The 26,668-nt window shown below is 33.5% G+C and overlaps 1 protein-coding gene across 2 annotated transcripts in view; it reads left to right on the top strand.

Annotated features, from left to right (window-relative positions):
* The window catches only part of LOC129952827 (acyl-CoA Delta-9 desaturase), a 29,988-nt gene extending 9,759 nt beyond the window's left edge, over positions 1 to 20,229 (top strand). For both annotated transcript variants that reach the window (XM_056065682.1, XM_056065690.1), the window contains exons 3-5: positions 14,823 to 14,953; positions 18,797 to 19,188; positions 19,247 to 20,229. In XM_056065682.1, coding sequence (XP_055921657.1) covers positions 14,823 to 14,953; positions 18,797 to 19,188; positions 19,247 to 19,577 — 854 coding nt within the window. In that variant the 3' untranslated portion in view covers positions 19,578 to 20,229. The remainder of the gene's footprint in view (positions 1 to 14,822; positions 14,954 to 18,796; positions 19,189 to 19,246) is intronic.
* Positions 20,230 to 26,668: the final 6,439 nt, after the last annotated feature.

Here is a 26,668-nt window from a genome sequence, read left to right as displayed (position 1 = left end):
ATGATTACCTGAAAACGTGGAATGCTATTTTCGTCAATGGTCTTCAACCAACAAAACGCAAAAGCTCATAAATTAACCTTACATGCATTTTTCATATATTTTTGAAAAATTTTACGTAAGCCCCGACATCGTTTTAACCAGATTTAAACTCGAATTTGTGAGACATAAAAATCAATGCACGCATCATCGTATCTTCTTGAAGACTCAATGTCAAACATGATTTCACATCTTCGAAAGATTTAAACCAAAATCCCGCGCATGGTGTTGCGATTTAAATTTATGTGTTGGTCGTTAAAACATTATCGAATTTTAAAATCGCAATAACGACAATAAAAATTAAATAAATAATTAATACACGATACAGATGATGTCACACATGGGTACTTAACTTTTAGGGCCATCTTTAAGGTCAAGACATATATTCATACGTAAACTAAAAGAAAAAAAAACGTATGTATGTACATAATTATGTTAATTATTTTTGTCAGACAAATTGTTTAAACAAAATGATGCGCAGATCTTGTAATGGATTTCATTGCTTATTTTTTTTTTCTTTTATTTTATCGTAGGTATATTTTGACATCTTCTTAAATCGCACCTTTTTGACTTGAAACTGCCATATAACTTATGTCTTCTTGAAAAAATGTGAAGTATCTTGAAAAAAAACAACAATTCAAGAGGACAAGCAAAATGTTTAAAATAAATTATCATATGTAATTTCGTGTGAAGAATTGCTGAATGTAATTTATGGAATTGCTGAGAGGAATCAGAAGACAGACACTGCAATTATTTGCATTTTATTTTTTTGAATTTTACATAAGAAATGGTATTTTCGTTTTGTTTTTGCTTCTATTGGTTTTCTTTTTTTGGTGACTCCTTAGTGTGAATTGGTCTTTAAAAACTTATGATACTTTGAGATGTTTTTAGAGACACTTACATTGTTTTTAACAAAAGACCTTTGAGTTTTGTATATTTTTTATTTGTGAAAAATACAAAAGTCAGGTCATAATCCAGGTCAGGTCACATTATAATCGGTCCGATTTGTCTAATTAAAAATGTTGACAATTCAATCTCAAAAAACAGTGGAGAAATCGACTTGAAATAAATTTTGTTTTACATATAAGAACCAAATTTAAACAAAAATTTACGGCGTTTTTATAAATCAGAAATACTGAAAAAAAAAAAAAAAAACAATTTTCACCTCGAATATTTTTCGAACAGAAATGGTTTTATTTGAAAAAAAATTGTATTCAATGAAGAACAGCGGTTTTGACATCTGGTAAAATTTTTAGAAAAATTAAACTGGCAGTTTGAAACATTACTAATATTTAGTAAAAATTGATTTCGACTCAAATATCTTCTCAAAAAGTTGAAAAAAATAACTTCAAACTAATTTCGTCTTATAGACAATATTATTTTTTATAGTAAAATGTTTATAAAAGTCCAACAGTCAGTTTGTTCATAAGAAATAAAATCTACAAAAAAAGAACCCACAATTGGTAAAAATTGATGTTCGATTATCAACATCTCGTGAATGACAAATAAAGTAAGCTATTGACTTCAAAATAATTTCATTCTGTGCTAAATTTTGTTAGAAAAATCCAATCTTTATTTGTTTAATTAAGAAATAAAAACCTTCAAAAATTCCACTAAAATTGGTAAAAATTGGTTTTCGACTAAAAATCTCATTGACAGATTTTGAAATCAAACTTTTATTGTTACATATATGCAAAATGTTGTTAGTAATCTTAAGTAAATTTTTTAGAAAAATTTAATTGACAACTTTTTTTTACAAAACACGAAAACCAACAAAAGCCGTGTTTTTTTCGTATACCATATATATATAGTACAGTGCAAAATTGCCAAATAACGATCCGCAATAGTCCGATTTTTATATTTGTAAGTTGATACAATTGAATATTTGCCAGAATAAATTATCAAAAAATTCCAAAAAAAAATAGTGAAATTGAGACCAGAGGTGAAATCGTGTAAGCTTGTTTTGATAGTTGACTTTCAAAATCCAGAAAATACGACTGTGTAATGTGATATTCGATTTCAAAGTTTTAAATAAACAATTTGACATAAAATAAGAACTTCAAGAAGGGGTTTTTTTCGTAGACTATTACATTAGCATGTGGTGTTGAACTGAGCTTAAAGCTCGCCTAAATTCTTTATTTACCTGAATCGAGTTGAAATGAGCTATATTCGCCCCTATTCCTGTCGGGGATCGGAGTGGAGTCAAAATTAGAGAAAAAAAACCTGCGTGGAGGAGTTGGTTTTACAGATAATGCCGGATAGTCTGATTATTTCCATGTTTGCGTACAAAAATATAGTTTTGTTTTAATCAAATAAAATAAATGGAGTAGGTAGCATAATCCTATATGGTGCTTAACTATTCAGTTTTTCACTGCTTAACACGAATTAAACTATCTCACTTGCACTTCATAAGAAACATCGAAACACCGTTTGCATTTTAAAAAATGCTGTCAAACACAAGAAATATTACATTAATGTAAACTGAGATAAAACTTTGGTAAAAACATAGCAAAAGTTTTCTTTTACATTGTTTTCTCTTGCAAAATAAACCTAGTAAGCCCACCATTTTCCTTAACAAAACTAAATAATATCAACTGTAGCAAATTGATTATTTTCCCCAATGGAAAACACATTATTCCAAATGCACAACTACTCAACGAACACAGCCATCGAGATACAAATGCAATACCAATCGTACCAACATTTGAGAACGAAATCACATAAGATCCATTCGACGCACCTAAAAATGTCAAAAACTCATCCGTAGTAAGATTCTACTTTATTTTGTATCGGTAGTATTAATACTGCGGATATTGTTTTTGTTATTCGTGTAAAACCCTGCTTTACTATTGATAGATTTTCCAGCAAAACAAAGGTAAATACAACAACAAGTTGATAAGAAATAGTTTTCGACTTAAGTATTATGAGAAAAATGAAACATATTGATCCCAACTTATTTATCTGAATGTTTTGAACATTTTTTTTAAATCTTAAGAAGGACAAATCGACAGACGAAGTAGTCAGTGTAATTCGCATCCCAGCCTTTTATTTTGGTGTTATGAAATTTGACATTTTGTAAGGCCTTATTACCTAAAAACATAAGATACCAGTTTTAAGTTTACCTAAGATATTATACGCACTAAATTATGGCAATGTTTAAAGCATTTCTTTATATTTACTAGAAATAGTTAGAAAAACTAATAAATCATTTCAATCATCAAAATAGAATATAATATAATATTTTTCTTTGATTTTATTTATTTCCTCAGCGTAATCTTCACACTTTTAAGACTTTGAATTTTGTAAGCTTCAAAATTACTTAATTTTCTAAAACGATTTTCTTAGCGTACAACTCTTTATTATAAAAAAAATGCTCCGAGTTTTGAAGAAAATAAAATAAAATTAAATTATTTTTATCAGTGAAACAAATCCTTTGGAGAAAGTACGAATTTTTTCTTTTAGTTTAAAAATTTTTAAAAGTAGGTAACTCTGGAACTCTTCTGCTATAAGTCATCATCATTATATAGGACCAAGTCTAATAACCACAAAATAAATGGTTTACCACAGGGCTCTGTCCTGCCTCTGACACTTTTTCTCATTTTAATTAATGATCTTAAGAATAAAAATAAATTAGGTGATGCCAAAGTCCGTTAAGAACTAGGGGCTAGTGACTTTCAATTATCAAATACTCCTGTGTGCGAATAAAATTGTCAGGGATGGGGGGGACCAACAGTTTTAAGCCGAATCCGAGCCGGAAATTAGAGACAGCACTTTTGATGTCAATGCCTGGCCAGAGGCAGTACCATTGATAAACACTTTGGATAGCACAGGCAGAGATTGAATAAAAGACCTCTGGAATAACAGTCCAATGCACTAATAACAAAGCCAAGGACACAACAAATATTGATCTCCTTTCTAAAATTTCTATCCCAAATACTTGCTTTTTTAACGACAGTGCCAAAAGCATTTCATATTCTTTTTTGGACTAACATCCTTTTACTTTTAATGCGGATTTTTAACCTCAATGTTTAACATGTTCATTGAATTCTGGAAATGAAAAAACACAAAATCGCAAAAACTTAACATTTCGAAAACTCAATGCTGTCGCTGTCTGACAACTTTAAAGAGTCACACTTTTGGTATTATCAATTAATGGCACGCGATATCACCAAGAAAAAAAAAACCTCAATATGCCCTCGACCCAGGTTTCGTCGTTAGGAGATGAGATTTGTTTTTTAGTTGTACTTCGCGAATGTGCGATGTTTAACTACACTCTGTTCTTTCCTTTCATTTTGATAATGAGGAATTCAAAACCAATTGGCACGGATTCAGGAGGAATCAAATTTAATTTGACTGAACTAGTATCCCTGTCAATCAGGTTTTCTTACTGGTAATAAAATTGCACTGAAATTTGACTTAAAAATTATTGTATCATGTCTGGTACTTGAGATATTACTTCTTAAAATTCGAAAAACAAGTATATAAGGCTTTCTGAGGCCCTATAATTTATGAAATTGATTTTTTGTAATGAAATGCGTGATGGTTTTCCAAACCTATATACCTTTCTTCAATATTTAGTTAAAATATTTATATTATTTCATATAATATTTGAGTTGTTAGTTGTCTTACAAAAGCTGAAAGAAATTCTAAGCCATTTATGTTCAAACGGATTTCATACAAAAAAAGTTTTGAAAGTAAGCGTTGCTCTTGTAACGAATCTAATCATATCAAGTTTTTGAAATACTTTTATTAAAAAGTTGAAAGCTGGTATTATTAAAACTCGAACAAATTGTTAAACTTAAATTTAGGGCTTTAATACGAGAAACGAATCGAGAATCGTTTGAGAAATCCACTATATAGCAAAATTAAGATGGGTGAATTTCAACGTTCAAATGGTTAAACATCTCTTTCATTCAAAAAAGTTGGCTTTGAGGTGAATATTGAAATAGTATTCACGATATGAATGATTTCAAAAAAGTTCGATTTCAGTTAAACGTTCGATTCGCTTCTCGTAATAAGAGCCTTTGATTCGAAATCAGCACTAAAAATTAACACGAAGACGTTTTTTTTTCTAAACTATGAAAGCATTAAATTCAAGGTTTGCGCAAAACTTCTTATAGAGTTAAGTAAAAATTCATAACTAATGAGAATTTCCAGAAACTAAGTAAGATATTAAAAACATTTAAAATCTTTTAGAGGAAAAAACATCATACAGTTTATTTTTAGGATATATTTTAAGTTTTAACTTAGCCTATAACAACCCTGTTTTGGTTGTTTTTGGCATTTTTTAATAAAACCTTATGCGATAGAAAAATTTTAGGGCGAGATTATTGCTTTGTTTACTTTGAGCTTTCGAGCAGTGGTGTATCCAATGTAATAAAACAAGTACTTATTTTTCAAAAACTAAAACGACAGCACACAGAAATCGATAAAAATGTTGATCTTTAATAAGGTTTGGTGGCAAAAAATCAAAATGGAAATTATTACAGAGTGACTGTCTTTCCCATTACCGTCTTGAAAGACAATAGTTGCTCTTTTCTTTTCTTTCATTTTTCATATTCATTTTTTTTTTAATAAAGTCACCTGCTTCACATAATAATAATAATTAAAATCCAATACCTGTGCTAAGATTAATCCATCGCTTTTAAGTACTAAATTTCTTTTGATCTCAAATATCAAACTTTCGTAAATGCTGATCTACAGTGGGGCACCTAAGGCTATATGAAAGCAAAAGTGAATATACATAATTTGAATATTTACATTTACTTTGCACCGAGCACACTTAAAAACCGGCCACACCACATATCAAGTGACATTGAGCATTATTAAATCCTTAAAGAAAAAGTTTGCAGCACTTAAACCAAATTTGTTAAAAAAATGTTAAATTAATTGTGCAATGATAAAATAATATTTGAATAAAACATAATATCAATACATAACCCATTCACAAATTAGGTTAACCACATATCGGTCATTCATTTATGGTCCAAATCAGGTTTGAATGTTATGTTTTAGTTATTGAATGTTTAATTTTGTTTTTAGTGGAAATATAAATAACTTATATAAAAATATAAAAATTCAAATTTTAAACTTGCCGCATCATAGTTTACTGACCTCTCTCAATTGGTTGAATAATAATGGTTATGATTCGTTGTATTTTTATGGTGAAATTCGAAAGCCTTTCTAATTTTTACAAAAAAAAACTAAATTTTTTCAAATTTCATAAATTTTCAAAATTCTAATAACTATTTTTGAAATAATTTTAGGTATAGTAGAACTTTTCTATGAAAATATCGAAACAAATTTTCCTCTATAAATCATTCTATTTTTAAAACTGGGCCAAACATTTCTCACTTTAATAATTTATTCGTCATTTATCAGCTCATGCAGTGAGTCAATAAATTATGCTTCTTAAATTTGTATAGATTTATACCTGTTTTTTTCTTCTTTTTTTTCTTTACTGTTTATTTTGTTGAATAAATTCCATTTACAGTAGAAAGATCTTATGAATGGTTGATGAAAAAATAATAATAATTTGTTGTTTCTTTTTTTTTTGATTCAAACTTTTGCAACTTTTAAAATGTTGGGTAATCTCCATTATTGATCTTTTGGATGGATTTTTTGATAGGTGGAACTGAGATGGTTTTCTTAAGTGTGTTGTTACACCTACTCTGATGCGCTTAAAACTTATATGATGTAATTATTATTTGTTGAAGGTACTACAAGAAAAAAATTTAATTTTTTCAGCACGTTATTTTTATTATTGAAATTTAAGAAACACAAACAAAAAGGAGACAGATTTAATAAAGATTGGAGAAAGTATTTGACGTAATAATTTATTATCTACTTATGACAGAGATTATAGAAAGAAAAAAGTGTTATTGGTGTGTTGAATTTTTGCAAGAAATTAGGTCAAAGTTTACACTGTTTTGTTAAAATGGAGTTAAAGTTATGACTACATTTGTGATATTTTGAGTATGATGCTGAAGACTTCCAAAAATTAACTTTGCGTTTTATAAATAATAAAATAAAGTTTAGAATATCACTCAAGTTTGAGTTAAATTGCATTGAAAAATGTTTCGTAGAATTTTCAATATGAACGAAGTATGAACATTGAACAAACCGTGATTTTATAAATACAGGTTTATCCAATTTGAGGTTTCAAAAGAAAAACGTAAATAAAACACGTATTAAATGTTTGGTTCATGATATTTATTTTTTATTATAAAGTTTGAACGTTGATAATATTATCAGGAGTTAAAGGTTTATCTTCATAAACACGGTCGTTTGCGTCGCCCCACAAGAAAAAGTCAAGAGGTGCCAAATCGCATGTTCTCCGTGTCCAGTTGATATCGCCACGGAGAGAAATTACTCGGCCAGGAAATGTAACTTGCAATTAATCCATGTTCCCTTTGAGTTGTATGGCATGTGGCACCGTCTTGTTAAAACCACATTTTCTCCAAGTCTTATTCTTCAAAAGCAGGCAAAAATAAGTTGGTTATAGTATGACCATAACGCTCGGAATCAACGGTTACGGTTCCATCGTCGTTTTTGAAAAAGTAAGGTCCAATCACACCAAAGGACCAAACAGTGACTTTTTGTGCATGCAATGCCCTGTCTTCAACTCTTCGATGATTCTCAGAACAAAAATTACGATAATTATGTTTATTAACATACCTACCGGGCACAGAGTGAGAAATGTGCTTCAGCGCTGAAGAAAATTTATTTTGAAAAATCGCCGTCCACAGCCTGTTCTTCAAGCACCCATTCGATGTATCTAAGACGTTGTGAATACTCAGCTGGCTTCAGTTGTTGTGTGAGCTGGACTTCATATGAATAGATCCAAATTCAAAATACGCCATAATGTGCCGTAAGACAGTCCTAATCCCTGAACACGACGACACATTCAGGTCTTCGGCTACACTTTCACTTACAGCAGTCATATTTAAAGTGGTACGAGCAAAACGATGATGAACGGGCCTTACAATATCTGTAACCCATCGAATCTCTTCCCAATTTTGCCAATTGCTTACGTAGTTGGACGAATTTGTAAACCATATTCTCCTCTTAAGGTGGGTGTCCATTTGAGAGTAAATGTGCTGCGAGTCGCTCTATAGCTGCTCATTATACTAATTACTTTCGACATTCGATCTTTTTGAAATTCACTCGCAAGTGGACACATTTGCTTATCTCTATCCGAGATAAGCTCGAGGAATACCAACAAAGTTCATATTTTGCGAGAAGCTGTCGAGAGTAAACATGGGAAGCAGTGTAAACTATGTCTTGTTCATATAAATTTGGTTTGAAAATAAATTTTTTCTTCGTTTTTACCTTCAAAAACTTGTCTTTTAAACTGTTGAAAATTTTTGGACAGACGTCTCTCACAATTCTTCCTATTGTACACACTGGAATCCGAAAAAGGTACTGAAGGCTGCCGTATGAATCACCTGCACAGATCATACAATTAACTTTTAGTTTTTCCTTCGAAAATGATTTCCGATTCATATGCTTAAAATCTATCTTTTTGTCTAAATCAACAATTAACTTTCACTAACTGACACACGACAAACATTTCGAAACTGTTGAGGACCTTCAATTTGGAGCTCTCTTGAAAGAGCATACTCCGCACCGAATTGGTTACGACGATCTACGCAGGGTTTGACCCAACATTATTTTAAAATTCCGATAATTAAAGCAGCTGCAACCCTTCGCTTGAAAAAATACGTGGCCAACTGATAATATGCCAGCAGAAGAAATTTATCAAGTGGACACGATTATGAGGATACCCTCAGCAAGAAAACTCTATATATTCGAGCAGGGAGCTCGCGATAGCAAAATTTCTAAAATTTGGCTCTCAAATGGACAGTCTCCTGAGAGTTGCTCTCGAGAGTTGCTCTCGAGAGTTAACTAGCAGAAGTACTCTCAAATGAACACGCACCTTAAAGCACGATAAATGTCTGTGGAAGAATCACCTTTTTTGTATTAGGTTTAACAATTTGTATGCGTTGTGTCATAGTTAAGTGATACATTTTCGTAAATGTCAGGCTTTCAACTGCCCTCTACTTTTGAAACCGCCATATGGATAAAAAGTTACAAACAAAACAATATAAATATTTGTCACTCAAATAATCACCTAACGAAAGTTTTCGACAAAAACATAAAAAAACTTTTGCAAAATATTACTAAAAGTTGGTTAAAACTCATTTTCGACTTTAACAACTGGACAACCAATAAAGGCATTTCCGACAAACTTTATTATCTTATTAATAAAATATTGTTGTTAACTTTTGATAACATTGAATCTTTCTACAAATATTACGACAAAAAACAACTTTAACATCAACTATTGGTTTTATACTTTTTGTTGATCTTTAAGTAACAATTTGGCTTATTGGAAAGTTATTCATGCGGTCTCCATCCCAACTTATATTTTTTGTTTAAAATTTTGTAAAAAATATCATAAGATACTAAATTAGAAAGATTTTTTCTAATTTCAAACAATTTGAAATCTAAGTAAGTAGTTCTTAAAAGGTCCCTTAAGTGAAAGGCGTAAATTAAATACTTAAACTTTTAGAAACATCCGTTTGCTTTATGTCTTATTTAAAAACAACAATCGCCATTTAGAATAGCTTGAAAATTGCTAAATATTTAGGAATTTTAAGCAAGTAAAATTACAAGTCCTTAACAAAAAGTTTTTTAACTAAAAACATAAATTGTCCCCTACAACAAAATCCGAAAAAACTTACCACACATTTAATTGAAATGCATCTCACCAAATGCATCAAGATACAATAATTATAATTTATTCACAAATTAACCATAACCAAAACGGATTAAATAAAAAAAATTACTTTATTCCTTTTATTACTTGTACCTACATATTCCTATACATTGTATTAAGACTGACTTTTTTATTCAAAAACCAGTTGCGTATGGTGAATCTTTTGAATCTACGTCACCGTGTCAAGTGTACGGGTATCTTACACTACACCAACCGTTATTAGGAAATCATATGAAACAAAATAAAAGAAAACGAAAACTGGATTTTCAATACAAAACTAAGATACAAACCACATTGTTGCTCGTGAACTTGTAATAGAGACCAGACCACACGAGCTCGAAGCGATGCACCAAAAAGTCATCAGTTTTGATAAACTTAGCTCTCAGCAGCTGCAAATGATGCTCTTAAATCTTGTTTTCAAACCCAAGTTTAGTGGTGGTCGTATAACAAAATAAGTCTTATGAAATAACGTCTTTTGAATCACAAGTTTTGTTTATGTAGGAGCTTATAATCTGCGAAACAATGTTGGAAGCAAACAAGATTAAAGTACATTAAGAATATCTCATAGCTTCAATCCTTTAAAGCACAAAGTACGTCTTATAGGTAGAACACTATCTAAAAAAGGAAGTGTTATTATTTTTGTATGACTTTTTGTAAAAGTACCAAGTACCATTTTGTTTAAAACTTTTACTTAAATGGTTATAAATGAAATTTCGTCATCCGAAAGTACTATTGAAAAACTTTATACTGCGCACGCAATTAGAAGTAATACACAACTCGTAAGTTGAAATATTTCTTAAGGCATAGATTCTATTTCTCAGGATTTGATCCAATATTTGTGGCATTTCTGAAACATAGCATCTCGAATGTTAGCCCCGAATCTATTCGTGTAGAGGTTGACTTTCAAGCTTAGACGATTAACTTAAAACATTCTCAGAAAAAATAATCGAGTGTTGTCAATTCTCATAATCTTCTAATCCTTCATGTTTTTTAGCATTGCGCAGAATAATTTCAGTGTTTTTAATAGTTCTGCCAAAAAAATTACAAATGCCTCAAATATCTCCAGAGCCCAATAAGTCAATTAAATCTTACGGAATGTAACCCAAAACAAATCGGATAAATCAGATTGTTTCTTTAATAGAACTACTCAATTCAGCAAAATGCTGAAACAGAAGGCAATTCTAAGCTTTTTAAATACAAGACGCTATACGTGGGTTTTGTGAATTCAAACTTTTCTACGATTTGATTAATTGCAAAACTAAATGGCTTGGGTAGCTGAATTTTATTGGAAACTTCTGACAGCAAGTTGGCAATATTCACCAGGAGAAAAAGTGGACCTAAGTGTGTTTTGTTTTTAAATTCCCATTGGAAGTTATTGTAATCGGTCCGATTTTTCGATTTAAAAATGTTGACATTTCTCGACGTTTCAAGGTCTCTAGAAAGATGAGGAGAGGACACTTAAGAAAATTGTGTGGAAGGTTTTTATGTTTCGTGAACAAAGTCCAAATAAATTTAAACTACCTTTCAAAACTTGGACTTATTTCACCTTACAAAAGTGAAATAAGGCCAATTTTCAGCAGTTGGTCATATTGCACTCTGGCAAAGTGAAATAAAGCTAACCTATTTTGAGAACGTGTGCCCATTTGCTTGAGCACACTATAGGATTTGGGGTAGTTGCGAGGTTGAGTGTATGCAAAATTCCTTTGCAGCATTAATGACAAACCACGGCGTTGAAATTGAAATGAAACCAATTTGGCTTTATTTCACTCTTTTAAGTGTAAAAGAACAACTGTTGAAAATTGGCTTTATTAAACTTTACAAAAATGAAAAAGACAATGGCTTTAAATAAATGTATCTTTTATAAAATATTGTTTTCGACATTCAGTAAAATTGGTATGAAAGTCTTACAGTAAATTGTTGTCATAAAAAAATAAAAAAGATATACAAAAAATAATACGCAAAATTGGTAACAATTGGCATTCGATTCGCGATACCTCCTCAATAAATAAACTTAAAAATGATTTCATTCCGTGCTAAATTTTTTGTTAACGTTGAAAAATTAATCTGTATTTGTTTACATTAGAAATGCAAATTTCCAAGATAGGCTACTTAAATTGGTAAAAATTGGGTTTCGACTATAGATCTCGTTAACAAAAAAAGATTTGGAAATTAAACTATTTCATTATATAAAAAATATTTTGCTTATTTTTAGTTAATCTTGTAGAAAAATTCAACCGACATTTTTTAACAAAACGGGAAAACATCCTTAAACAAAAAAAACTTGATAAGTAAGGATTTTCGACTTAATTATTAGGAGAACAAAGAAAAATATTGATTTCAAATTATTCATCTCACACAAAACATTGTTAGATATATTATGTTAAAGTCTTAAGTAAGAAAATCGACAGACGGGATGGGAAGTTATCAGCGTGGTTCGCAACCTTAAAACTTCGATTTTAAAAAATATTTTAGATTTTGAGTTACTGATGCAATAGTACAGCACTCAATATTCTTCATGTGCGACTGAAGAAAGAATTTCTTTATTTGACAGTACATCTGAAATTGGGTTCAAATATAAATTGATAGGCATTCCTAGAAGTTCTAGTATTACGGGAAAATTGTTTAAATTATTTTTAAGTATTTTAAAAATATTTTAGAGCAACTATTGCAGCATTGTTTTAGCGATTTAAGAGCTGTCTCTTCTTTAATTTTTAAAGCTTTGTCCAAAACACTTAAGCTCCCTTTATTTCTTTATCAATTTACAAACTGCTCAAAACGAATTTGTTCATATAACTACGCTTGAAACAGGTTTGACTATAACTTAATTACTTTCTCTTATTAACCTCTGACTAAAAAACTGAGCTAAAGAACTCTTTAGAATCTCACTAAAACGTTTAAATTTATTTAGGTTTTCATTATAAAATTTTATTCGTAATTCTAATAAGTAAAAAACACTGGTTTTCTTTTATATAAAGAAAAATCTATTTCAAAAACACTTCGCGTCGTAAAAAAGTAGTAAGATCATCATTTTAACTTAACAACTTACTAAAATGGTTTAATAATTTATAAGACCGTGTAAAAACTTGCGCCTTTTTCAATAAAGTAGCTTACTCAATTTGATGGTAGGTACTGTTAGGCTTAGTGACTTACAACTCCTAATCATTCCTGTCAGCGATTAATGTCAGGAATGTAGGGGACCTACGGTTTTATGTCCAATCAGAATGGATATTTGAGAAAGCACTTTTCATGACAAGAATAACTCTTAAAGCTAGGGCCCAGTGACTTACAACTCCTAACCATTCCTCTGTGCGATTTATCTCAGGAATGGAGGGGACCTACAGTTTTATGCCGAATCCGAACGGATATTTGAGAAAACACTTTTCATGACAAGAATTACTCTTAGAAGATTTGTCAATTCCTCGCAAAGAGTAATACTCGTGCAAAAAAAAAACTTTCATCTTCTGTCATGGAATAGAGTTCAGATGTCATTTTTGACTCTTATTAAGACTCATAGAAAAAAAGCTTTTAGATTAGCCCTTATCATAACAATGATGTGGCAAAATAAATGTGTACGCATGATTTCAAAGAAATAGTTTCTGTTTGTTGTTATGGAATAGACCGAATTTTTAAACTATAAACATTTTAATTTAACTGTTAATTAATGCAACACTATTAACTCTGACTATGCCTAAAAACTAAAAATAAAACTCCATGTTGCATATCCATTTATGTGAAATTGCATAGAAATATGTAAATTCTTTAAAATCAACATGAATAAAAATTGTTTCTATAATTGACCTTGATCAAAGAAATCTTACAAATTAGACTGGTTTATAAGATATGATGATGTTGAATATAGTAGAAAGGTAAATTAAGATTCGGATGACTGCGAATATGTAACGTCATAGGTAAGGTACCTACACAAAGTTGAGGAGTGATATATTTTGTCTACCTCCGTTGCGTTCATATAACCATTAATAGGCCTAACTTTATAAGGTGCTTTACAGGTTTTACTTTGTTTGATAATCATAACAAGAAAACTGCGTGAAGGTCAAAATAAGTAAAAGAAAAAAAAAAGAACTTAGGTGGGAATTTTGAGACTCTATTTATAAAACCGGAAAAAAGGTGAATTTGTATCTTGTAACATTTTTGATGTTGCAAAATAATTCACCGAAAATTACAATAATATCGAGATCAGTTTGAATAAATTAAATTTAAAGTGTTTTTTGAATATAATATGAAACGTATATGGGACAATTATTGTAGTCGTACTATTTCAAAATTTCTTTGGAATACCTTTGGAATGTTAACAAAATTTCATTAGAAAATGTAAGACAGTTCTTCTTTAAATGGTAACACTCCTGAAAGTAAAGCTTTAACTTATCTTTTAAAAGGCTTTTATTTTCGAAGGAATAGACATGATGAATTTTATCTCAAATAACAAATCTAATTCGTTTTTAAATGAAAGCTGTCTTATTTCCCAAAGAAGTTAGCTGATCTAAATAAAACCACAGTCTTCCGCACAAAATGAATCAGAAACTTACGGAAATGTCAAATTCATTCTTTTGCAACGTTCACAAAATTTAAACAAGTCTTGAGTTGAATTTTTAAGGTTTCAACCTTAACGCTTCTATAATTATATATTACCTAGCTACAGCAAAGCTAGGTAAGTAAAAAGCATTAAGTTATGGGTTTCTTAAAACGAATTTGTTGAAGGCAAGACAATTAGCGCTTAAAATTTGTATGTTCAGTTCATGTATAGCCAAATTTTGTTTAGTAAGTGCTAATTGAAAGCTTAAAGTGCGAGAGACTAAAAAAGAACTGGTGTTTCTATGCTACACTGAACACCAACGTTAACTTTGAATAGCACAACAAATTATAATAATTAAAAACTCATAATAATTTGTTCAAAAAAGGAACAAACAAAAACATATTCTATGTGAATTTACAACAATTCAATTTATTACATTTTGTTTAAAGTTTTTATTTTAATTTATATTTTTAGCATTCTTCACTGGTGGATTAGCAGGGTTTGGTGTAACTGGAGGTGTTCATAGACTATGGACACACAAGTCATTTAAGGCCAATGTTCCATTGAGAGTAATATTGATGGCGTGTTTTTCACTTTCTGGACAGGTGAGTGTTTAATTTCATTTGAATGTGAAATTATTTTTAAGCATATTTAGATACAAAACATATTTAATTAAAAAACAAATTGTATTTATGCTATATGTGTGCGTTGTATTAAATTAATAGGAACGAGGGTGGCCGACTTGTCGAGCTCTTCGCGCCATTTTATCGTAAGCGACATTTTGAATAAAAAAGCTAACTTAATTACTAAAATTTGCTAAAGCCTTTAAGGCTATTGTCATGTCTTAACTTAAGCATAATTAATAATTTCTAATATTGACTACGGGTACAAGTAGTATCAAGGACCAGCAGTAAGCTTTTAATTTGTCGTTTACGATGAAATTTATTTGGTCGCTTACGATAAATTGGCGGGTTTTTGATACATGTTAAGTAAACTATATAACAAAGACTCTCTGAAAATATCAATAATTGACATTTCAAACTTAAACAAAAATTACATACAAGTCGGGCTCAAAATTAAGCTCTGCTTTGATGATTCCAAAAGTCGTATAATCTAAGTTAATATTTCATTTAAGGACCAAAGAAGAGCCCAAAAGACTTCAAATAGTTATTTAAGTTAGAGAAGCCAATGCATGCAATAAATAGCTGCCCAGAGAGCAAAAGACAGTTGTTTAATAACACTTTTATGTCATGCCAGAAGTCTTTTTATCACATCTTGCGATGAATTGACCAAACCTCCAAGAGTAATTTTTTTCATGAGAAGTGCTTTCTGAAATTAGCAGTTCGGAATGGACTTTAAACTATAGATAGTACCCTTCTATCCCTTAAAAAGTTACTCACGCAGAGTAATGGTTGAGAATTGTAGATCTTTAGGCCCTTCTTCTCAACGGACTGTTGCACAACCTAATTTATTTATTAAAGCTTGGGGAACACTGTAATACTTTCTGAACTTAAAACCGAATAGTCGTTAATACTTTTCCTTAGTTCAGATTATCTTTTACATGATGACCAATTTGATTAACCTGTATTTTAGGATTTAGACAAAAAACTAAAATAGGAACAATCTACATAAGGTGTAAAGTTTTTCATATTTGTAATTTTGTTGAGAGAGTATTGTTCTGAAATTATTACATAGTATTAAAATATGGGTTTTTCATTCAAGCAGTAAAAATTAGCTTTTGAAAAAACAGCGGAACAAGAGAGCATTTGATCGATATCCAAATCAGGAAACCCTATTTTCAATTGATGTGTTTTCAATAAGATTTTCTTAAAAGAGTTTTCAACTTCATATATTAACAAATAAACGAATATCTACACCCTTAAACCGAATGTGCTGAAACATTTTAAAAAATACTTTTTACATTTTATCAAAATATTGATGGGTATTGCACCATCAATATTTTAATTTGTTAAGAAAAGAATTATCCAAAATCAACAACTAAATCTTATTTCTCCCATTTGCAAAGCCTTCTACTTAAAAAAAGTTGAATCTTTTTTAAATCAACTGAATAGGTACAAAACTTAAAATTGTTCTTGGATTGCAATAAAACAAGAGTCTGTTAAGTTTGGTGGTCGAAACTTCCACCTTTACTTTTAATTACTTCTTAAATAAGTTTCGGTATAAATCATACAGCCTTTTAAAATAGTTCAACGAAATTTCGTTCCACTCTAATTTAATTGCAGAAATTAAGGATTCTCTGTCTTCAAACTGACGATATCCCTCGTTAACATTAATACTAACCATATCTAAGATTATTTAGGAAAATTTCTGCAGTCATTTTTGATGTAACGAACTCAACATTATTCCATAATAACTTATAGCTTTCAGTATAACAATATCTCCATCACAGTAGTGATGAAGCTTAGAAAACCTTCTTGTTTTCTCACATCGTAAAAATAAAAGGTTGACCCATCAGGGCCACCGTAACTAAATAGTTTATCGTCTGAAAAACCATCTGATACCACTCTTTTTTCAGATAATTTGAATTTTGAAAAACTCTAATAGCATAACTCTCCGCTGTTAGTCAAGTAGCGATTATTTCTTAAGTTTAAGTAGTTTAAGATTGCTCGAATTTTATAGCTCTTAAAAGTGTAAAAAGACTCTTGCTTTTACTCCAACTTTTTTTAATTTATTTTTGCCCAAGAATTACAAGAGTCATATGCACACCTTAAAATTACTCATCTTCAAGCTGTTGTTTCTGCAGTTCTCTTTGCCTCCCATAATGTTTCATCTTTTAAGTAAGAATAAAAGCCATTGAGACTTCGGTCAATTCTATCAGCTGCTGCACGTCTGGTTAGGTTTAGTGTCTAAGTATGTTGATTTTAGCTTTTGAAACACTTCTTAGGCATTTGTCCATTCGTCTTAAAATTTTGGATCAGAAATTGAATTTTATTTAAAACACTAAAATGGTTGGTTTAAACTATCTAGTACTTGAAAATGCTCATAAACAACGATTAAATTGTCGTTGTACCTATTGAATTGATTAAAAAACAGAATTATCCTTAACATATGAAACCCTTTACAAGTGGGCGAAAACAAGACTTGCAGTTTTGTTTGTATAATTATTTTGAAATATTTTTTCTTAACATCTTAAGAGCATAGTTAGAATCGACCGGTGTCACAAAAACCGACAATAGATGCGTTTTTTTGGTATTCCATATGTAGAACAATGAGAAATTGATAACAAAACGATACGCAGTAGCCAGATTTTTGTATTTAAAAATTGGTACAACTGAAAGAAGATCTACCTATCAGATTAATAATGAACAAACACACAAATACAAGAAAGTTTTGTGAAAATCAAAAGTTAAAATTAACTTAGCAAAAAACTAACTAAAACTAATAAAATGGACAATTTTCAAGAAGAAATGGTAAAAACAATCCTTCAAGAGTAATTCTTGTCATGAAAAAGTGCTTTCTCAAATTAGCCGTTCGGATTCAGCCTTAAATTGTAGGTCCCTTCCATTCCTGACAACAGTACTCGCACACAGGAATGGTTGAGAGTTGTAAGTCACAAGGCTCTGGTTCATAATCTCACCCAATTTAATTTATATAAATTAAAAACATTCCTTTTCATATATTTTTGTTTGAAGCCAAGCATAGACCTTTTCTTTTGCAATAGTTTTAAATACAAAATTAAACCCTTCTTAATTCAAGTTATTGATCAGCTGAACTATTTTTCGAAATTAACTATCTTTTAATTTTACTCATTTTAACATTTTGATAGCTAAGCAGGGTTGTTGTTCTGCTCATTTTTGTTCTATGGAAATTTAGAACCCTCCTTTAGTTTTTATTAAAATTCAATTCAATGGTCTTTTCCCAAAACTTACAAAACAACAAAATTTGTACCGAAATAGATTTACTTGTATTTTTTGAAGTAATTTAAATAACAATTTGGGTTATTACAAACAAAAATCACGAAGTCCAACTCTCAAGTATAAAAATAATTTCTACTACCTATATTTTTCGCATTCAAGATTAAATATCTTAATTAAATAGAAAATAAAACGTCTTCCTGTCCCACAATATTTGCTTTTGCCGCACAAGTTTAAAAATTCAATACCAAACTACTTAACACCAATCGTCTAATAATTCCGATTTCATATTCAAGTTTTGTTGACTTCTAGCTGATTTCTTGTCTCTATGGGGTCTGAATAAGTTAAGTACCTATCACCTACCAACTGACTTGACTATGAAGAAGGAAGAGGTTAATGGCAAGGGTTATTTTATTATTTCTGGCAATGAGCAAATATTTAATCAGCAAATTAATGTACATCGGTTCGGTATTGCCCATATTGATTTAAAAAGCTTGAAAATATTTATCACGTATTTTTTTTTTGAATCTTCATAGAAGCAAGTATTGAAATGTTTATTTTCTTAATTTGCAGAATACTATTTACGATTGGGTGCGTGATCATCGTGTCCATCACAAGTTCTCCGAAACGGATGCCGACCCGCATAATTCCAACCGTGGATTCTTCTTTGCTCATGTCGGCTGGCTTATGATGTTGAAGCACCCCGAAGTCCTGAGGCGAGGTCGTCAACTAGACATGTCCGATGTGCTCAGCGATCCTGTGGTGCAATTCCATCAGAAGCATTTTATTCTGTTGAAATTGTTGCTGTGTTTCCTGATTCCCACAATGATTCCGGTGTATTGCTGGGATGAAAAGTGGTATTGTGCCTTCTTGACGCAATGCATCTTCCGTTATGTGTGTAGTTTGAACTTCACCTGGTCGGTGAATAGTGCAGCACATATGTGGGGAGCAAGGCCATATGACAAGTAAGTTCTTATTAAACCTTGAAAAAGTTTCCTAAACTGATCGTTTCTCTTCGTTTAGACGCATCAATCCAAGCGAGAATCTTTGTGTATCAATTGTCGCCATGGGTGAAGGCTGGCACAACTATCACCACGTCTTCCCCTGGGACTACAAAGCAGCTGAATTGGGAAAGTACTCCGTCAATCTTACAACATTCTATCTGGACATGTTCGCAAAAATGGGTTGGGCGTGGGACATGAAGCAACCGTCCAAGGAGCTTGTCCGAAAAACCATCGAAAAGTATGGCGATGGAACACATTTCACACATGGACACGTCCACATTGCCGAAATTCCTGATCCTTCTGATAAAGGATCCTATTACGACCAAAATAAAAACTTTAAGGATGACTAGCCAATTAGGGTTAGCCTATCTAACTTTAGAGTGTATAACGGGGATTAGATGTTAAGTTAGGAGAAAAAAGGCAACAACAATAACAACAACAACAAAATCATCAGACATCATACCACCATCATAAATTAGCTTTTTAAAAGTTTTCTTTTTTTTTCTTTTTTTAAGGTTAGGTTCTTTGATTTTGCGCTAAAACATTCAGAGTTTATGTTTAGGGAAGAAATTCTATAAAAGGATATTTTTAGGAACATCATTTGTTTAAAAAAATGTATAAAGTCTAATTCAAAAAAAAAAATTACACATTCTTGTAGATCAAATTATTTAATCACCGCACATGCACACGTTTTAGAGAAACAAGAGAAAAGACGTGTCTTATTGTTTTTGTTTTGAAATATCTTTAATTTAAGACACGTTGGATTTAATTGTTTTGTTTTTCGAAAAACTCACATACCGTAGGTATTACATTTTATTATTTTTGTTTTGTTTAGTTTTTATATATATTTTATATTATAACAAAAAGAAAAGAAAACCTCATTTGAGTGATGGTGATGGAAATCATCATTCGAGTAATAATTATTATTATAGTCCTAAGAATCTTGTAGTGTTTAATTTTATTTTACAAATAAATATAAATACATAACAAACTATCTAAAAATTGTTTGTCTTTTTATTTGATATTTTTGTTTTGAAGAAACAATACTTAAAAGAGTTACTGAAGCATGGAACCTGGTAGATAATGAAATTGTATCCAGTCTGGTGATTTTTTAAGAGCTTGAGAAAAAAAAACGCATAAAATTTGCAAAATCTCATCGATTATTTTTTTGAAATGTTAGATTGGTCCATGACATTTACTTTTTGAAGATAATTTCATTTAAATGCGTCTTAGGTGGTCCATTCGGAAAGTCCAATTTTGGGTAACTTTTTCGAGCATTTCGGCCGGATTAGCCCGAATTTCTTCGGAAATGTTGTCTTCCAAAGCTGGAATAGTTGCTGGCTTATTTGTGTAGACTTTAGACTTGACCTAGCCCCACAAAAAATAGTCTAAAGGCGTCAAATCGCATGATCTTGGTGGCCAACTTACCGGTCCATTCCTTGAGATGAATTGTTCTCCGAAGTTTTCCCTCAAAATGGCCATAGAATCGCGAGCTGTGTGGCATGTAGCGCCATCTTGTTGAAACCACATGTCAACCAAGTTCAGTTCTTCCATTTTTGGCAACAAAAAGTTTGTTAGCATTGAACGATAGCGATCGCCATTCACCGTAACGTTGCGTCCAACAGCATCTTTGAAAAAATACGGTGAGCGATGAGCCTCATAGCTGAACAAAATTTGTCGATAAAAATGCGGATTTTCTGCCAACTTTTCTAGGGCCCATTCACTGAAAATTCGACGTTGTGGCAGATCGTTCGGCTTCAGTTCTTGCACGAGCTGTATTTTATACTGTTTTACACCAAGATCTTTGCGTAAAATCTCCCATGTGGTCGAATAACACAAACCCAATTGCTGCGAACGGCGACGAATCGACATTTCACGGTCTTCAGCAACACTCTCAGAAACAGATGCAATATTCTCTTCTGTACGCACTGTACGCATTCGTGTGGTTGGTTTAATGTCCAATAAAGTAAACTGAGTACGAAACTTGGTCACAATCGCATTAATTGTTTGCTCACTTGGTCAATTATGTAGACCATAAATCGGACGTAAAGCGCGAAACACATTTCGAACCGAACACTGATTTTGGTAATAAAATTCAATGATTTGCAAGCGTTGCTCGTTAGTAAGTCTTTTCATGATGAAATGTCAAAGCATACTGAGCATCTTTCTCTTTGACACCATGTCTGAAATCCCGCGTGATCTGTCAAATACTAATGCATGAAAATCCAAACCTCAAAAAAATCATCCTTTACAAATTGGCAGTTGTGCAACAACTTAATCCACCCGATTATGTTGCGCGAAAAAATGCATGTGAAGCCTTCTTCGAAAACCTGCCTCAGGAAACCCTTGTTTTCTTTAGTGACTATGCAAATTTCCATATTTCAGGATTTGTGAACAAACAAAACATGCGACATTGGAGCTCCACTAACCTGAGAGGACTTCATGAGCAACCTCTGTATACAGAACGTGTTACCGTGTGTTCTTTAAAGAGAATGAAAGAGGCAAGCACGATCGCCTTTTTTTTCTCTGCTGCTGTCGACGACATAAGCACAAATATTCTGGAAAAAGTGGGAAACAATTTCAAATTCCGACTATCTCAGTGCATTGATGAGAACCGTGGCATCCTTCGAAAGGTCATTTTTAAAAACAAATAAAATAAAACTTTAAATATACTTCTATACACAGAAAAAATTACTAAATCAATATTGGCAATACTTTTTGTGTTAGGATTTTTTAAAATAAGGACGTAACCACGCCCCATCCGTACAAAAAATAATCAAGAAAAGTAACTATAGCTTGCTTGTCCTTTAAAAAGGTCATTGGTAATAAATGAGGCTTACAACCCTGAATAACTAATTGGTTATACACATCGGTAATCAGACTGATTATATATTACGATGTGAAAATATGTTGGACTGCTTATAAGAGAAAGGTGTAAACCGCGACAAACTAAGCCAAGTCAAACGATCAGCTTACTGTAAACTATACTATTCACTTGAAAGCTTCGTCAAAGTAGTAAGGCGTACAGAGAACATCATCCACCAACTAAAGTTCAAGGTGCTTGATACTTCTTAGCAGATTGTATTTAAGCTCGATAATTGGTGTCGCAAATGTTTAAATGGTAGACATGTGCATTCAAGAGTCCACGGGTTTTTCTCAAAACCCACCTCTGCCTATCAAATCCTACTCTCACCTCCCCGCGGTGAACATTGGGTGCTTAGTACCTCAACTGGAGATTGGGTTCCAACCCCAGTGGAAAGTTGTTGGGGGCAGCAAACGAGAGAGGGGGGAGAGATGTTTCCACTAAGGCACCTCTCCTTATCCAGGCGGAAGCGGACGAATTCTCAAGATAGAATCAACGGTGGCGTCTACAGTTCCAGTAAGGTTGAATTACTTAGTGAACACCTTATAAGGCTTCTTCGACATATTCGGAGCCCATTCCTGTAAGGAGTGGTTTATCAGGTTCCCTTTCCTTGGAGTTATACTAAGGATCTGGCCCTCCAGGTTGGGGTTGTGCCGTCGGGGTGACTTCCTGGCCACGTAAGAACATCATAGTTTCGAAGCACCAACACGCCTCGGATACGGACGGATTGACTGTTGACAACCCACGCAAACGAAATAAGGACAACGAACTTCGGATTTGTACGTGGAATGTTAGGTCCCTTAACAGACCACGTGCAGCCGAACAATTAGCGGCAGATATTACAGCCACCCAAGAAGTGCGATGGAATGAACCGGGCAAACGCAAACTAAAAGACTGAGATATAAACTACGGCGACTGCTACCGAGAACAAAGACAGCGTCTATTTGGGTGTGGATTTGTTGTTGGAACTAGGCTCAGGCAAAGAGTTTTGAGCTTCAACAGTGTGAGCGAGCGCATCACGACAATCCGCATCAAGGCTAAATTCGCCAACATGCGCGCATGCCCCAACAGAGGAGAAAGATGAAGACACCAAAGACATATTCTTCGAGCTCTTGGACAAGACATTAGAGCAGTGCCCTGGCTATGACATTAAAATTGAGTTTTTAATGCCAAGCTAGGAAGAGAAGACATCTTTGGTGGCATAATCAGAAGATACAGCCTGCACGACACCACCTCCGACAACGGATTCAGGCTGGTCGATTTCGCTGCGGGGCGAGACGTTCTGGTAGCTAGTACGCAGTTCACGCATCTCAATATCCACAAGGGGACATGGAAATCTCCTGATCAATCAACCGTCAACCAGATTGACCACATTGCGATCGACGCATGACACTTCTCCAGTATCCAGGATATCCGAACATTCCGAGAGGCCAACATTGACTCGGACCACAACCTCGTTGTTGCCAAGGTACGGCTACGGATATCGCGATCCAAGCCAAAACAAGGGAGTGCTGTAGACGGCTACAATCGCAAGAGACTGCCATGTCCTTTTCCGATCGAGGCATACAAAACGGCGCTCCACAAAAGGACTAGAGCTGCTCTCAAACTCTACGAGCAGAAGAGGAGAGAGGAACACCGGCTTCTTAGACGGAAAAAAGAGAGCATGAGAAGCGCGATCGTAGAGATAGAGAGATGTCAGAACAGAAATGAGGTTTGTAAATTTTACCAAAAGGTTAAAGGGGTACCAGCCACGAACCGAAGCCTGTAAAGACGATCAGGGGAACATCGTGGTAGATGCTGAGAATATGGAAAGACCACTTCTCCAAATTATACAACGGCGATGACGAACCGCATTCCGCTGTAGGGGAGATAGAACCACTCAACCTCGGCGACGCAGATCAACAATTCCGCCTACCCGACCTTGACGAAGTGAAGATAGCTAAATTTAAGTCAAACAAAGCTGCTGAAACTGACGGCATCGCTGACGCACTATTCAAAGCAGCAGGAGATTACTTGGTACGGAGCATACACCAATTCATCTGCAAAATATGGTCGGAAGAACACCATCGCTGAAATCAAACGAAGAATAACTCTCGTAAATCGCTGCTTCTTTGGTTTTAGAAGGCAATTGAGAAGTAAAGTCCTCTCTCGAGCATCTAAAATCACCATCTATAAGACACTTATCATCTCGGTTCTCATTTATGGCGCTGAGGCCTGGACGCTGTCAAAGAAAGATGAGAGCGTCTTAGGATGCTTCGAGAGAAAAGTTCTTCGGGTGATTTTTGGTCCCGTACGCATAGGTGGAGAATGGAGGAGAAGATATAACGACGAACTGCACGGGCTGTACAGCGACACTGACCTAGTTAGCAGAATTAAAGTCCAACGGCTTAGATGGCTAGGTCATGTAGAGGGGATAGACATCAACGCTCCAGCCCGGAAGGTCTTCGAATCCAATCCCGAGGGACGGCGCAGTAGAGGAAGACCGCGACTCAGGTGGCGCACCCAAGTGGGAGAGGACCTCAACCAACTTGGCGTGCGAAACTGGAAACAGCTAGCTAAGGACCAAGCTGGCTAGAGACGCTTGTTGGTTGAGGCCCAGGTCCGCCCCGGACCGGATAGTACCTAATAGCGTATTCTCAAATGAGATTTTGACCAAACAATTAAAGTTTTGCACCCTAACAAAATGTTTGCTCCATTTGCCGATTCACGAAAATATTAACACATTTTGGAACTTTTGTTCAAAATTATAAAAGTTATGAACTAAATTCTAATAAGTGTTCTAAACTTGCTTACTTACATAAGGTGCCACTACAGTCCTGTGTGAACTAGGGCTTCACCCAATAAACTCCTCCATCTAGCTCGTCCCTAGGTAGATGTCTCTAGTTGCACACCCCAAGTTGGGCGAGGTCACTTTCCACTTGTGAGCGCGCATCTGATCTGCGGTCTTCTTGTTCTGCGCTGTTTTTTGTGCGTGGATTTCAAGACTTTTCGCGTGGAGCAATGTCTTACATGCAATCCACGTCACCCACCCATCTTAGTCGTTGGATTTTTATCCTTTTGGCTAAATCTACGTCGCTGCTCGTTGGTCGTTCCATTTTGTTTTCCACTCACCTTCTATGCATACGGGGCCGTTAATCACAAAGTTCTTAACTACCTTAAAATCACATCTGGTGATGGTTACGTTTTAATGACAGCATACTTTGTTTTGCCGTCATTAACATCTAAACCCGTTCTTCAGGCCTCTGCATCAATACTCCCAAAAGCCGCAGTGACATCACGCTAATTTCTTTCCATTATGCCAATTTCATCAGCGTTTACCAATAATTGGAAAGGCTTTTGAAAAGCCCTTTTGTCTAAAACTTTTTCTTACATCGAAAGGTTCTGTTAAGTTATTTCCAACCTTTATGGAGACTTTTAAAAAGCCTTTTTTGGCATCGAAAGATTCTGTTAAGTTGTTTCCAGCTTTTATGGAGCAGTGCGAATTCTTAATGGTCATCCTACACAATGGAAGAGATACCAATACTAGACATTGTTCTATAGAGCTCGAGGTGGGTGTCGATTTGATGTTCTTGTAATGTAAACGACTTTGGAATTTAATGATCCAATACCACACTGATAAGGACATATCAGGTTGTTGACGATGGGCTTTAGACGTTCACATATTACAGCTGAGAAGATTTTGTAAGCGATGCTAAGGAGACTGATTTCATTATAGTTGGTACAGGTTCTCTTTTTTTCAGGATCGGGCAAACAATACTGAGGTTCCATTCATCGGGCATGCTTTCCTCAGATCATATCTTACAGATAAGTTGGTGCATGCTCTTAACCAACTTACCTCCAGCTGCTCTAATCCTAAAAAGATAACCTATCTTTATCTTTCATCGCCGTTGTACAGTCTGCAAAAATGGTCCTTCCATATCCTCAGGATTGACTGCGGTTCCACTATGATGTTTACACTTTCGTCTGTGCAGCCTTCAGTTCGAGGTTAGTTGTAAATTTCGTTTCACCTGTTTATAAAAGTTTGGAACTTTATTTCTGTGAAATCAGCGTCCCTTTCTCCTCCGCCGCTTTGGGTGCCTGTTGTTTGGCTTCATTTGCCTAACGACATTCCTCATTAACCTAGGGGTTTCTTGTTAGTGGCTATCCAGCACGTCAGAGGCGGCTTCTCTGATTGCATCTTGGCAATGTTGCCACTGGTTCAATAAATTGTGTTGGCAGCAAAGCGCTTCGAAAGAGGTTACTTGTGACTCAGTAGTAGAAGGATTTGAGGACATCTTTCGATTGTAGCCGTTCGACATTGTATCTTCTCCCAGCGTCTACCTGTTTTGCATTGGGTCTGAAAACCCGAAATATAGCGTCGTCGATCTCAATATCCTCAATCTAGTTGACTGAAGATTGATCTGGAGAGCTCCAAGTTTTGCTAAGAAGTTAACCTTTAAATAAAAGAATGTTAGCAATATTGTTTGCTTTCGTATTGGGGTTTTTTCATAAAGGGTAGACTTTGTCAATTTTATGTAAGAGTGCATTCACAGTAATTCACATCAATTAGATTTTTTAATTTTAATTTAAAAATTAAAC

The sequence above is a fragment of the Eupeodes corollae genome, chromosome 1 (genome assembly GCF_945859685.1).
Source record: "Eupeodes corollae chromosome 1, idEupCoro1.1, whole genome shotgun sequence".
In the NCBI taxonomy this organism is placed as follows: Eukaryota; Metazoa; Arthropoda; class Insecta; order Diptera; family Syrphidae; genus Eupeodes; species Eupeodes corollae.
Note: the sequence above shows the minus strand (reverse complement) of the source record. Positions and strands in the feature narration are given on the sequence as shown.